Genomic DNA, 16,307 nt, shown 5'->3' with positions numbered 1-16,307 from the left:
ATAACCTGTTATTTAGATCATCAGCAGAATCGACTTTGAATATCAAATAAACTTTAGGCGATGTAATTATTTTTTACATCAAGCAATAAATATATATGCACAGCACGCTTCAATTTTTGTAGCAAATATATGGAAATGATCAATCCATCTGAGTATCACACAGCGGCACTCTAATTTAGACCCGTCAGTATTCCTCCATTCAAATTTTACATGCGTCAATTCGATGGATCTATTAGGCAAGAACATTGAAGAAATGACTGCAAAAAGCACTGCGCGGGCTGCAGCCACCACTGAGCCATTATCCCGCAGAAACATTAATGGAATGTCTGAAGCGTTGAGCAGCATCCCTGTAAGGACTAGCAGGGATAATTATCGTTCCACGGTGACTGGCTATTGAGAAATCACTTTCTTATTCTCTGGGCCGGGAAATTTCTCGCTGTTACCTAAGGTTACGCAAAAGGAGGCCCAAGGCCGTCACAAGGAAATGCACGCAGCTGTGTTTTGTTTACCCTCCACCTCCCACACTACGCTCCCTTTCCTCGCGAGATGAATCATGCGACGGTAGCCGAGTGGTCTGCCGGCCGGCGGGCGGTGTGACGAGAATGCCTTCAGCCGTGCCATACGGACGCCCTCAAGACTGGCTGGTCGTTTGGGAAGGTGACTGACAGCTGAGGTCATTAGCGCCATTCTGAACAGGTAAGAAGGTGATATGTAGTGGGCTATTAAGGAGGGCGCCCCTGCCATAATGCGGTCAAATATCTGGGATTTATGACAGCTACAAACCTATCGTGGGGAATAACACGTATACAAGAAATAGTTGAGGCTGAGCCCTTATGGAGCAAGCAAGCAGCGTATGGTAGAATAATTTGTTAGTATGCGTGACGTTTTTTGTACTGTGTGGTTTGCATGTGGGAGTCCAATTGCATGCTGCATGCTGGTGATTGATCACCCCCTGCCAAACACCCTAGAGGAGGCTCGCAGGGTGTTATGTAGATGTAGATTAGAGAAACGAATAAAATCCGAGAATTCAAGCGTAATGGAGTGGAATTTTTCCATATTGAAACAAATACTTCCAACTGTCTAAGATTATATAGTTAATACCCTTAAAGTATTTACTTTCATTTAAATTTATTAACTTTACAAGTAATAAATTTTATAACCATTCAAAATTACAAGTATTTATTTCAATATTAGAGAAACGGGCTGTGGGAGGGTCCGCAGATGAAAAAGCGAAAGAGAGGGGATACTTACTCTGTGATAGTAGTCAGGCCGAAGCTAGAATACGCGCGAAGCGTATTGTACTCACCGCCGAAATAGTTAATCCGAAAAATATAACGTAAAGCAGTGCGATCCTTTGAAAATACTACGAGGTAACAGAGAACGTCGTACAGCTCTGGCATTACAGAATAGCAGGCTACGTGCAAGCCTTAGATTGCTCCAGAAATTACATCTACGCGATATTACAGAACTTTTCCTGCCGTCACTAATAATGCCGAACAAAGAGAATTACGTCACCTCAAGACATTACATGAGATAAGACACGAGAATACTACGGCTACGCGGAACAAGTTGCGGTGCGCATCACACCGAAAATACCATATATCATCAGGGTTACTAATACATATTAAAATAATGTAATACTCCACGTAGGAAAATTAAAGTGCGATGTTAAGAAGGAAAGAGAGCATATGAGCTTGGAAGCATACGTAAAAATGAGGCTAAGTTACACACTCCTACATTAACTGAAGGAGAAGTAATTACGAAGCCGTTTTGAGAATTGGAAAAAATAACGGTCAGGCGTCAATATCAATGACCTCAAGACAATGAAACACCAAAAAACACGAAAGGGCGCGGAAAATTAAACTATCGGAACTTTCAAACTGTTTTATTATGAGGAGAAGTGAATAACTCAACTCAAATCGAAGCCATGGGTAGGCATCTCAGTCTTGGCACAACTGTGTGGACACGGTAATTTCCACAGCAAACCGCGCATCAAGATCCAATGATACCCAGCGAGCAATATATATTGGATTTAGACATGGAGCCGCAGCTGTTGAAAGAGAGAACCATTCTGAAAGCACACCAGGCATAAGAACGTCATCGTGACGTAAAAAAGAATCGCAATTAAAATAAAAGAAAAAGGCCATAATCTAACATTCCATTATTACCTCAGCCCATATGGGATAATAGCAGTTGCGAAATGCATTCAGCAAATTGCTGCTCATGCTAGGACTATGGAAATGTTTATTTTATTTATTCCATTGATTTTATTTTTCATCTTAAATGTAAAATATTTAACCTTGCGTTTTTACTTGCACAATAATTTTCTTCTTAAACGATGGCAAAATTCCCAAAGATTGTCGATTGATTTGTCGATTTCTTCGAAGTCATAACTCGGGAATTTCACTTTTAAGAATAAATGAATATGGTCACTTGTACCGTATTTTTCATCGGTAATCCATGCACTGCTGAATTCATTTCAATCTGTTAAGGTGATTTATGAAGCTACTGATAAGGAATCAAAAAGCCACCCAATCTTGATGGCGGGAAAAGGCAAAGAAGCTCGTTGCACGCTGTTGGGTGAGATATATCACGTGCAGCCCAGCCCTTTAATTGCTGTACGTGTACAGGTACGAGGAGGGAGCATTTCTGACGATAAAGCGATTTATAAAGATAAGCAGCAGATGGCGTACTCCGTGGATATGAATGATGAATTTGGGAACTTGATATCTCTTTCGGTGAAAAGTCCATTGAGATAATGCACCATTCAGATTTCGTAACTGGACGCGTACTAAAATCAGTGTGAGGTCACCGCTAAGCGGTTTTTTCCGATGTTTCTGTTTCACTCAATAAGACAAATACTGGTTCATTCGATTCAATAACATTAGAATCCCATTAACTCGTAGAGCATCGCGTCTTATGGTCAATAAAGTTTCCAGCAGGGTGGATGAATATCCAAGTCCTCCCACTTAAAGGCCTCAAAGTTTCACATTAGTATGGCATAAAAAAGGGGCGAAATTCGACGCAGCCCACATCAAGATTTATGAAATCCTTAGAATGAATAAATTGTAGAAAACCCCAAGAATGCCCGATGTCCAATCCAACGGTTCCTACACCCAATTCAATTAGCCTACTCAACAAAAACGCAATTCTTGTTCGAAGCGTTCTGTTGAAGGATCGCGCTAGGTCCGTGGTTGGTTACAATTACAAAAAGCCTTGAAATTTATGTTTAATATTTAGTTTTTTGACTCTGCCGGTTCTATTGCCATCTTAGGGTTTCAACGGTGTTAGGAGACCCTGATATGAACAAAGGATTTTTAAACATTGAAAAACCCAGGCCACCCAACAGAGACCTGTGACTCCACCTTCCTCTACCTTCACTTCGAAGAATTCTGGGAATCATACGGGCGTCGGAAATGATGCCCCACCAGGCCCCTTACCGGTACAACTATCTGGGGCCAACTGTCCCTCCCATTAGCGTCCCTCCCTCGACTCTCTAAAAAATAATGGAAGAATAAACCTGACATCAAACTTCAGATTCCAATGATATGTAATTAAAGACACTCGAGCTCAAAATTCTCCCAAGCTAAAAGAAACGCTGAAATTTCAAGTGGAGTACTTTTTGACGGATGCTCAAGATATTTTAAGAGAGTCTAACTAAGGTGAAAGAAGCGATCACAAGGATAAGATTAGGGATATGGACAGCAGAACAAAAACATTTAAGACGCCGTTTATCCGCGTACAATAAGGGACCATTATACTAGTAATAATTATCGCTATCATGGTCCCTTGTTATAATTTAATTATTCATATAATTATATTTTATCCCAAGGATAACTTGACTCGGACTAGGTAAAAAAGCCTCTGCATGTTAAGTTAATAAGCTTTCCAATTCTTCTTATACTAGATAGAATGAGTGCGCCATGTGATGGCTAGCACAGTACCTCGTAGATGTTGGTGAAAAACATCAAATCGAAGCAAACACTTTCAAACAAGCCCAAAATTTATCAAACTCAAAGATCAACTCCGAAAGTCACATTTCGTCTTCTAAAACGTGCAATGCTTGCAGGAGGCCGATTTAAAGCGTATCACACACATCTTCACGAACAAAAACACAGCTTGCAACTAAGGCGAGCAATATTGCATGAGCCTCAGAGTGTAATCCACCATTGCGAAAGCGCGTAAGCAGTTCGTCAGACCTGATTCAAATTTTGAACACGATCCTTGGCAATAATGTTCAAAATTAAATAGTTGAACAGCAAGTTTTGGAATATATTTTCCGAGTTCACGCTCGTAGGCCTAAGGCGGAAAATTATCTCGTTAGATGTGATTGACGTTTTCAGTAAATATACGCCTTTATGACTGCAAAGTTATTCAACTTGTGCAAGGCAAGCTAGAATGGAAATAAGACTTTTCCCAAGAAATCACAGTCTCATAAATTTTCCGCAATTATTACTTCTACCATTATTTCATTAGCTCCAGCATTCAACCAGTGTCATTTTGTTCGAAAAATGCATTCAATAAAGATAAAAAAACGTACATGGGGAATTATTATAAATAAACAGTAAAATAGTACAACTTCTCCGGAAATTTTGCTTTAACGAAATATAATAATCTATACAGTAAAATTAACTATAAAATAAAATAATAAAACATTATGGAACCACTTAACCACATGCCTGCAGCTCTCATTTTCATATAGGTACTACTGACATATTTTAATCGATGCAGAAAATTAAGAAATCTTGACACAATACCCGCACGACGCTCTCGATCAATTAATACAATTCTCGGTTATCAATATACGACAATCATACACATAAGACATGATAAGGGATGAACTTCGGTTGCCAGACATTTCATTTCTTTACGCGCAAATTCTACTGGCAAGACCGATTACGTTATCACTAAGATAACATTTATTTGGTCGCGAGAAATATTTTATCAAATAGCACATTTATGGAAAATATTCCGATTATTACGACACACGGAAAAAAATATAACGACAGTCCTTAAGCACCTGTGGAATGCATTCCATCAGCATAAAGGGGCACGGTTTCCGACTTCACCCTGAAGAATAGCCCGCGAGCGTATTTATTTAGGAAAACCCCCAAAATGAGGGTCAATTATCGCAGAAATTATGACCACTACAGAACTTGTTCACTAATAGTTAAAAACCACTGCATTCGAACTTTCACCTTGAGCCACCCCAAAAAATTGGTTTTATCGCTTTCATTTATTTACTACTTATAATCCTTACCGAATGGAATGAGTACAAATTCAAGCCGGCTCTTTAACATATTTAAATCGTCAGTACATTCCTCGAGGAGAAACCCTAATAAGCGATCAAGCTATATAATTGATCTAATCCCTACTTACGACCAGCCAAAGTCGTCCAAACCAAAGTAAAATGCATGAAAACAGCAAAAACACAAAAAATAATTAGATATTAACTAAACATCGCTTCAAAAATATCCCATTTTTGGCCGTAACTTAGGTTATTTGAAATTAATTTACGCCGAATTAGTCACGTAACGCACATAGCTGCCTAGGGTTGTCATTTTGAAACTATTCAATTGATGCTGTGGATAAAAGACTGCAATAAAAATTATTCACTGCAAAGCTTTTTTCTCCATGGCAATTAGAGCCTGCAAAACGGAACGGTTTCTCCTCCTTCACTCGAAATATTATGCATTGATAATTCATTAGGTACCCCATACTCTAGCTAGCCCAGTTTAAAGAAGTAAAATCGTTTTAACGCCGATTTATAGATAAAAATAAAATTAAACAACATCTGAGGCACACAGGTATTTATCCAACTTCAAAAACTTCTCAAGAAGGCGGCTTATACGTGACATGTTCCGAGGCGAATAGGTCACCTTAACGCCACCATGTGACGATGCGAGAGTGGCTGACTTCTCATTATCAAGCAATGGAAAGTGAGAAAAACCAACACCCAAATCGTTCATTCTGTAAGGAAATCAACGGAAGATGAATTAGGTCAACATTTTGGTTCACACATTTCCCTTGGGTTAGAAGTGTTGGGTTAGAAGAAGAACAAAGATACGCTCTGACATATGTCTACTACGAAAGAGGATGTAAGGAATAATGTCTCGGGTTCCCTCGATTGAAATTGAATAAATTAAACACATACTAATAGAAGTATAAAAAAACGGCACCTTAAACTAAGTTACTCGCCTAAGAATTTATCTTGAAAACATGATATTGACTTTTCACAGTGACTAGAGAGACACTTTTGACTAAGCATTCCCCATTACAGAAATTCGGATTCAAATGTACAACTGGCATGCCGAGGTGAAAATACTGCTGATCTTAAAGCCCATTGGAGTTTGAAGAATGAACGTAGGAACTCCAACATATCTCAATTGAATTAAGTATAGAATAAAATAAATAAATGATGAAATACCTTTAAAAAAGCGAATTGGCTTCACCGAATGCTGAGCCGCAGGTGAATAGATAAAACCTCTAAATACTAATCAGTAAAGTCGTCATTATAATGGATGGGTTTGTGAATGACAATATAAAAGTACAAAATCACTGCACGTACCTCTGATATAAAATAATAATGACTTGCTCGGATAATTGTCGTCATGCCTCAACGACGACGGCTACATCATCACCATAGTAATTCCACTGGTCGTATTTGTTCTCAGTATTTTATGTGGAAACAGGTTTTTCAAAAACCAATTCATCTTATAATTCATTTGTATAGATCGACGCAAACCAACAACTATATAAGAATGAAAATATTTGCCACTACGTTACGAATTATTGCCAGTAAAAACAATAACATTCCATCATCATCCATTAATTATCGTCACAGTTTTTCAAGTGATGTGACTGACCAGGTGGACAATTAAAGCGGAAACCAGTTAATAAAAAGGACAATCGAAATTATCTAAATACATAGAAGTATGAGGGTCACATGAAAAAATTAAGGGGCACGTTGCCAGCATTGCTAAAGTTACGTATTCTATACGCTTATAATGAACTGCTAAAAAGAACCAATACATGGACATCGGGTCAATTCGAATGTGCTATCATAAATACAGCAAAAGATGTGAAATGGGTAACATTTAGTAAATAATACACGAGTGGAAGGAAAAAGAGGAGAAATCCACCATAGGAATCTGAAAACCATTATTTGAAAAAAGCCACGCTCGATTGCGAATGCGAGAGCGAGTAAGATTGTATACGCACGTATCCAGAAACAGGATAATTTAATTCTTCCCATTCACCAATGGCGCAAAGTAAAGATGGTCAAGGCATTTGAAGCCATAATCATTTGTGTCAACAACTGAAAGGGCAATACACGATAATCAAGTTTATACCAGACCTTTCGGCTTTCGTCAGCCATAACACCGTAAATTACGGTTCACGTAATACAAAACATTACCAGGAAAAAAAATTACCAGTCCCTTCACTTGGAGCGATTCAAGACCGGGAGTAGCATATCGAGGAATGCAGAGTTGGTCACAAGAAAACGTTTTTATGGGAATAATAAAACTTTCAACTCCATGCAGGCGAGGAGAAACTATAGATAATGGGGGACTCAATACTTTTAATGGACCTTTTGTAGGTGATTCTGAGGTGAAGTTTCATTGTGCGTATTCTACAGCTCGCACAGCTCATAATTTATAAAACGATTTTTTTAAACTTAAAACTTGCAAGTATGGTGCTTTGATGTGAAATGATGCGGGCCGCCACTCAAAATTGGTAGATAATAATGAAAAGATCCAACAAGGAAATATTCATAATACGAGGAAAGATTATGAGGAAGAGCATTATGGAAGTGTGCAGGAAATCTAATCTACATCTACATAATACCCTGCGAGCCACCTCTAGGGTGTTTGGCAAGGGGTGATCAATCACCAGCAATATGATTATAGGAGATCATTCCATATAAATTTAATGTACCCGTCAAATGAACCCTTCCCGGTCCCTTCAAAATATGGAACAGTTAGTGATTCTTGAAATAAGTAGGGAACGTCCTGTTTAAAGATTTAAAAAATAAACGAAAAAATTACAGAACAGCAAATTTGGTATATTTGGTAAATTTGAGCTTATGTATAAACAGATAAACGACTATACCCCTATTACACGAGATACAGAAATTAAAAATAATTTTTGCTATAGAATAGACCCCTTAATTGAAGTACAACATGGCATGTTTGAGTGAATTTTTAACTGAAGGTCATGGACTTTAAAAGCTTGTACCTTGCTCTTTCTCAAAACAATCATTCAATACATTTTACTGTTACACTGTACCTACCTTCTGAAAGCATCAGAAGAACACACAATGGCATCGTTCTCAGAAAATTCATAATTACATCACTACAGATTCAAAATTCGGTGAGCAGCTAAACATACACCGTCGAGCGCGCCCGGTAGATGCATTATTTATGACTGTACCATGTGCATTTTCTATCATTATTATGCTTTAACACAATATTTTTAAAGGGAAAAAATCAACCGCTGAAGCCAGAGCCCTGAAGTTTACTAAACAAACACTCAGGCTCTAATGGGGACGTATCTAGAAATCGAGGGATCAACAACTACATGCCGGCGCGGTGGTTTTACAAATTTTTATGCTGATTTTGTTACGTTCTTGTAGTTTAGTGTTAATGTTAATTGGAAAATCAATGAATTTCATCGTTAAAATAATAGAAGACGGAAAACATCATTCATCTACATCTAAAAATTACCCTGCGAGCCACCTCTAGGGTGTTTGGCAGGGGGTGATCAATCACCAGCATGCATTTGGACTCCCACATGCACACCACACCGTCCAAGAAACGTCCCGTATAATAACAAACTATACTACTATATGCTGTTAGAAATAGAATATAGAATAGAAATTCAGAAACATGCAGTAAGTTTTACATAGGTTAGTAGGCTACACTACAAGTCATGCAATCTATTTACGCGTTCTATTGCTGCCGTTATAATCTCTTATTGATCGTGGAAAAAATGACATTCGGAATCTGTCTGTTCTGCAATCTATCTCTCTTATTTTATTTATATGATCTGATCTTCCGTAGTACGTTGGCGTCCGCAAGATATGGTTAACTTCGTCAGAAAAGACACTGCTCTTGAATTTATCTAAAAGGTTTAGTCTATTTTTCAATCTACGGTCCGACAGAGATTCCCATCCGAGTTTATGTAAGAGGTCAGTTACACTAACAAGACTATCGTAACGACCTTTCACATACCTGGCAGCTCTTCTTTGCACGCGTTCTAACTCTGTTATTAAGCCTTTTTCATGAGGGTCCCAAACACTGGCAGCGTATTCCAAATGTGGTCTAACGAGGGAAAAGTAGCTAATTTCTCTCACTTTGTCGTCGCACTTTCCTAATATTCTTTTAACAAAACCCATTTTACGATTAGCTTGACCGGTTATTTCTCTAATATGTTTATTCCACGATAGATCATTATTGAGTCTAACCCCTAGATATTTCACAGATTCAACTGCCTTTAACTGCGTGCCCCGAATGACATAGTTACGCTGTAGGGAGTTATTCTTCTTCCAGAAATTCATTACGACGCATTTTTCCAAATTTAATTCTAACTGCCAAGCATCGCACCAAGCTTGGATAGCAGCAAGGTCATTCGTTAGTTCATCTATATCTTTGCTGGAACGAATTTCTCTGTAAACTACAGCGTCGTCTGCAAATAATCGTAACTTACTCTGCACTACTTCGCCAATGTCGTTTATATAAAGAAGGAATAGGAGTGGGCCAATGACACTACCCTGAGGAACGCCAGAAGTCACTCTAACCTCATTGGAGACTGCACCGTCTAATACTACTCTTTGGACGCGGTCGCTCAAAAATTCTCTAATCCAGGAAATGACATCTTCGTCTAGACCATAAGATTTCAGTTTTATTATTAACTTTTCGTGGGGTACTTTATCAAATGCCTTTTTGAAATCAAGAAAAATCGCGTCTACTGGAATGATGTCTTCCCCGGAGACTAAAATATCGTGGGCGAAAAGCGCTAACTGAGTTTCGCACGATCTGCTTTTCCTGAATCCATGTTGATTTCCCATTAATAAGTTTTGCGCGTCTAGGTGTTTCATTACCGAGCTGACTACGATGTGTTCAAGGACTTTGCAAGAGATGGACGTTAAAGATATCGGCCTGTAATTAGATGGCTGTTCCTTGTCTCCACTTTTAAATATAGGCGTTACATTAGCGATTTTCCAGTCATTGGGATCAGGATTGTCGAAAAATCAAGTCATTTTAAGAAAATGACTTGATTTTTCGACAATCCTGACAAACAGACACTTGGATTGCGCGTCGAAGAAAAATAGAATCAACAGGAAAATATGTATGGGCCCAAAGGTATTTCTAGATTTGTTCAGCCTCGTTAATAGGACCTAATTAAAAGTGGCCCTAGGGAGAACCATTGCAATGCCAAAGGTGAATGACACACAGTGAAACAGGTACATATACAGGTAATAGAGCTCGAATCTCTCTCCTTAATGTCACAATCCACATGTAAAATGAAACTATTTTTTATAAACAGTCTCTGACAGGTTGAGGAGACGGGTCCAGGCGCCTTTAACTAAATATTCAACTCCGTCAGGGATCACCATTCAATGAAGTAACCTCTGTATCATCCGTAATCAAGCTGGGTAATTTTGAAACCCAAGGTAAATTTCTAGAGCTATTATACCTAGGTAGGACACAATGCGTATTACCAGAGAGGAGATATACCATACCATCCTCGGTATTACTGACTTATGTATACCTTAATGCATGTTTCTGAAGTTTCTTATTATTTCTAACAGTATGTTTTGTGTGTTCTAGCTTCATTGGCACAAAACCTTAATGAATAGTTGGCAAGTTTTGCCTTTGTATGAATGTGGTAGTATAATTTGTTAGTATGCGTAACACTTTTTGGACCGTGTTGCGTGCATGTGGGAATCCTATTGCATGCTGGTGATTGATTGCCTCTTGCCAAACACTCTCGAGGTGGCTCGCTGGGTATAACCATTCTCGATTAAATGCAGATCTAAACAATCATAGAATTAAATTCCATCAAATAGAAAAACACTTATAACTGCATTAAACGGAAGAAATTGTGTTTCAAACAGATATTGGTAGGTATTACTGCCGATAAAAGCAATCCACACATAGCACGTTTGAGATTTATTTTCAAAAGGAAAATATAATAATTTACTATGGAAAATTATATAAATATAGTATTATAATAATTATCATTATAATTTACTATAGTAAATTTAAAATATTTTAGGCTTGGGTTTCTTTTAATTTACTTTTATGTTGACTCAAAAGTATTATAATACTTTTGAGTCAACATAAAATATTTGAACCGAATAAAGCCGACATCCTTGGCAAAAGTGAACGAGCTCCTCGGGTTTCGAGGGGAAGGAATGACCAACCTACCCTAGATGTGAGAAATTTATGCGCCTGTGGATTACAATTAAACTGAGGTGAGCACTGTCTTAACCTATCAAAACTGGTAAATGCGTGAATGGCTTATGGAACCAATCGTTAAGATTTTTTTACCATTTTCATTCATCTTGTCATGTACATGAATCAATAAAGTCGGAGGCAAAAATACAGATTAGCTTCCCACACGCGGATATAGAGGTAGGTATATGTTTGGCAAGTTACGATGGGAAATTTTGCAGGGGTGTAAAGCAAAGTTTAGGCGAAATTTATTTAGTAAATTCAGAGAGGATTTTGTCACAACCGTCGTGAAAGTTATCTAACTTTTACTGTCGTATCATGACGTGACCACGAGAAGAAAACAAAGGAAATAGACGGTTAAAACAGAGAGATTTAAATTGTTATTCTTTCCTAGAACTATTACATATAGCAACCGTCTTTCTAAATTCATCAAATTAATGCCGTCACTCGAACGATCGCTAGGAGGACTCATATATATTTTTATTTTTTCAATACTTTATTATCGAAATTGCTAACCGTTGCCAAGTTTTGCCTTTGCATGAATTCACACACATTTTTTGTTATTATGCGTAGTATTTTTATGGCAGTGTGGTGTGCATGTGGGGATTCTCTTACATGCTGGTACTTGTTCACCATCTAGAAATGGCTCGCAGAGTGTTATGTAGATATGTATCTACCGCTCCAAGCCGCAAAGCAGTATCTAAAAAAATCATTCCACTCAGGCGTATCTCGAATTTCTAGTCCAGAAAATCGTACAAGATGTGTGAAATTAGAGCCATATAATTGTATCGGAAATTTCGTCCATTGTGTGGACTGGTATTCTTACATACCATCTTACGGACAAACTTTCAGATACACAATGTATTTATATATGGCACAAATTTTACGCATCTTGTACGATTTTCTGGACTAGAAATTCGAGATACGCCCGAATGAAATGACTTTTTGAGATACTACACTGCTAGAAGAAGTAGATATGAATTCATAAAATTGGACTCTCACGCGAGTTGAAAAGACAGAAAAGCTTTCCACACGACAGATGCGGATATAGTGTATGTAGAGGTATGACTTGCCTTCGGTTGAGCTCCGCCTTGCTGGCGGAAGTGGCTATGTGGACCCCGGGCGTCAGCTCGAATCGGCCCATCATGCCTCCGTCGCCCGCAACTTCATCGGTGCCGTCGTCCCTGGCCATGAACTTGCTCCGACTCCGATGACGCGCTTTGGGAAAATTTTGACTTCGCCCTTGACAATGAGACGCCGAACCCTTGCACGACGAGCAACCGCCAATCCTTCACCACTGGAGAACGGGGCGTAGACTCCAACGCTGGCTTCCGCTCTCCTCCGGTTTTACCTCGACGTTATGAAGGGGAGAGGGGTGGAGGGGAAGTTGGAAGGATCACTGAGGAACGGGGGTTCAGGGGGGGGGGGGGGGGCAAGGGAAGGTGGGCAGGTACGAAAGGGGAGAGGGATCGGGGTTGGGGACTATTTCACCGTCACACTCGTCAGTCAGCATTCGTCAATCAGGAGATGGGCTCGCTGCAGCCCTCACCAGCCCCGCCCCCCGATCAGCCAGTGTGCACGACTTATGACGTCCTTCGCGACTGGCCAGAAGTACACAGTCCTTGGTCTTCCACGGGGAATCTTACCCCTTCCATCGCAATTTCAATGAGGTTGCGGTGGAGCGAAATGAGCTCAGTGAGATAATATCGCCTCTTTCCCTTAAGTTTTCAGAATATTTTCTCCTCAAACATTCGCCATTATTCCTCAGTGATAAACAAGGTGATTTCGAGGTGAACACTTGCAGTAAAAAAATGTAATTCAATAGAACCCTCGATATCACGTCACGTACTGTAACTAGAAATAATCAGTTTAGCCACACAGGCGTCAACTTCCATACATAAATTACTGAACGGTTCCTTTCAAGCGTAAACATAAACCCTAATTGCGGCTGATTGGGTAAAAGTGAATTACATAACTGCAAATAGCATCACGATTGTGGTAATACGTCGTATTTCTCCCTTATGTCCTCGGATCGCATAGCGTCTCCGAATTAAAAAAAGGCACCCCATTCATACGGTGTATCTTACAATATCTGCTCTATTGCTCCAACGACGCGCTTCATTGGTGTTCCCACAGTAGTATCGCTATGCTCCAAAGAGTAAACACATTAATGAAGGCCAAAGTAAGAAATCTTTACGCAAAAACGGAATACATACCTTGGATGAAAAAGAGAGGCGCTACTTCGCAATCATCAGACCGCAGTACGATATCTTATGAATAAAGAGGACACTGGAAGGACAGGGTTCATTTCAGAAATATGAATAACAATGAAAAGAAAAAAGGGTGCTGTTAAAAGCTGATGCGAGGGAAACATTTTTCTATAATCAAGAAACGTCTGTACCGTATTTCATATCGTTCAACACTATAATTGTTAACCGTAACTAACCGTTCTCAAGTTTTGCCTTTGCATGAATGTGCCCGTATTTTTTGTCATTATACGCGGTATTTTTTCGCGTCTATTTGAACGTACCTCTCTTAAGAAGAAAGATTGTCATGTAGAAAGAGGGCTAGCCAAGTCTCGCACGACATACCTTTTCGGAATCCATGCTGATTTTGGCCTAACAAGTTTCCGCTGTCGAAATGCCTCATCACTGAGCTGACGAATATGTGATCCTCTACATTTCACACTTCTCTAACGTTTGTATTTCTTCTAATGAATAAATTATATTATTAATATAAAATGAGCTCAGTTTATCCGCAGATGTTTAAATGCATATATTTTACTCACCTGCCAGCATAGAAAGTTTTTTTGCAACACGGATCGAGGTATCTTTCCCAGCCAAGCAAATACATCTTCTGGATTGCATAAATATTTTCTTCAATAATTTATAAATATACGTAAAGGATGCTAGCTAAGAGTTCTATGAGAGGGAGATAAAATACCGGAAATACATTACTGAGCTGATACGAACAATAATTTTTTACACGGAAAATAATTATCCATCTTAAAAAATAAGTGACAAAAGCGATCCTACACTTAATTTATAATTTATTTTCCCTTCTGAATTTACACGGCAATGTCCTCACATTAAAAACCCAAGGGTAAGCGCGCATAGCAGAACGTAAATTACTTTTCGTCGACAATGCTGCACACTTAAGCGATCATTAACAAGTGCCATCGATGAAATCATGACACGGCCTCCTCCTCGATATGATAATCTTTATTTCCATTGTGATTATTATTTCGTTCGGCTTATAACTCGAAAAAAAATCCATCGACTGCACTCTCTTCTGATTCATTGCCGCAATTGCTCAACATCATATTTTGTAGACGTGAGATCCCGCTGATAAGGAGAGACGAGCGAGTGTTTTGGACAGGATTTGGGGTAGTGCAAAACGAGTGGGTGTGACTAGGAGGGGTGAAGGGCATGAGACGTCTGCTGCCCGAGATACGGCGATTCGCAGGGGAGAGAGCTGGGCAGCACTCTCCCTCCACCTTCATTCATTGCTCTTCACACGCAATGAGAGTCTTGCGAAACACGCTCATCCCTCGACACAACTCCAGGCCCCACACCTCCGCTCCGATTCGCTCATATCCCAGGTGCGAAATTCACGGACATAGACTTGAGTCTTCTTGAGAGAAGACTTCCATAAACCTTAAGCATAAGCAAATTAGTTGGCCACATTATGAGACATGATGGCCTGATGAAAACAATCGTAGAATGACAGGTGGAAGGGAAGAAGGGCAAGGGACGGCCCCAAATGAGTTAAGGACAGGTTATAAAGAATGCAAAAGAGAACAAATACGTCGCTATGAAAAGGCTAGCGGATAGGAGAGAGGAGAGCTGCGTCAAACCAATCTTAGGATTGTTGACTAATGATATGATGATGATACTTGAGTCACAGTGACTGGTGCTTCAAAAATAAATTTAATAACAAAACAAATGAAACATTTCTATTTTTTACTATTCATTTCCAACGGCCTGCACAACTGTGAAGTATTTTAGTCTCCGGGGAAGACAACATTCCAGTAGACGCGATTTTTCTTGATTTCAAAAAGGCATTTGATAAAGTACCCCACGGAAAGTTAATAATAAAACTGAAATCTTATGGTCTAGACGAAGATGTCATTTCCTGGATTAGAGAATTTTTGAGCGACCGCGTCCAAAGAGTACTATTAGACGGTGCAGTCTCCAATGAGGTTAGAGTGACTTCTGGCGTTCCTCAGGGTAGTGTCATTGGCCCACTCCTATTCCTTCTTTATATAAACGACATTGGCGAAGTAGTGCAGAGTAAGTTACGATTATTTGCAGACGACGCTGTAGTTTACTGAGAAATTCGTTCCAGCAAAGATATAGATGAACTAACGAATGACCTTGCTGCTATCCAAGCTTGGTGCGATGCTTGGCAGTTAGAATTAAATTTGGAAAAATGCGTCGTAATGAATTTCTGGAAGAAGAATAACTCCCTACAGCGTAACTATGTCATTCGGGGCACGCAGTTAAAGGCAGTTGAATCTGTGAAATATCTAGGGGTTAGACTCAATAATGATCTATCGTGGAATAAACATATTCGAGAAATAACCGGTCAAGCTAATCGTAAAATGGGTTTTGTTAAAAGAATATTAGGAAAGTGCGACGACAAAGTGAGAGAAATTAGCTACTTTTCCCTCGTTAGACCACATTTGGAATACGCTGCCAGTGTTTGGGACCCTCATGAAAAAGGCTTAATAACAGAGTTAGAACGCGTGCAAAGAAGAGCTGCCAGGTATGTGAAAGGTCGTTACGATAGTCTTGTTAGTGTAACTGACCTCTTACATAAACTCGGATGGGAATCTCTGTCGGACCG

The 16,307-nt window shown here is 39.3% G+C and overlaps 1 protein-coding gene across 1 annotated transcript in view; it reads right to left on the bottom strand.

The window, feature by feature from the left end:
* LOC124158613 (ATP-binding cassette sub-family C member 5-like) overlaps positions 1 to 12,870 on the bottom strand; it is a 52,003-nt gene extending 39,133 nt beyond the window's left edge. Inside the window, exon 1 of the mRNA XM_046533782.1 lies at positions 12,533 to 12,870. Coding sequence (XP_046389738.1) covers positions 12,533 to 12,651 — 119 coding nt within the window. The 5' untranslated portion in view covers positions 12,652 to 12,870. The remainder of the gene's footprint in view (positions 1 to 12,532) is intronic.
* Positions 12,871 to 16,307: the final 3,437 nt, after the last annotated feature.

The sequence above is a fragment of the Ischnura elegans genome, chromosome 5 (genome assembly GCF_921293095.1).
Source record: "Ischnura elegans chromosome 5, ioIscEleg1.1, whole genome shotgun sequence".
Taxonomy (NCBI): Eukaryota; Metazoa; Arthropoda; class Insecta; order Odonata; family Coenagrionidae; genus Ischnura; species Ischnura elegans.
This window is presented reverse-complemented; position numbering and strand designations above follow the sequence as displayed.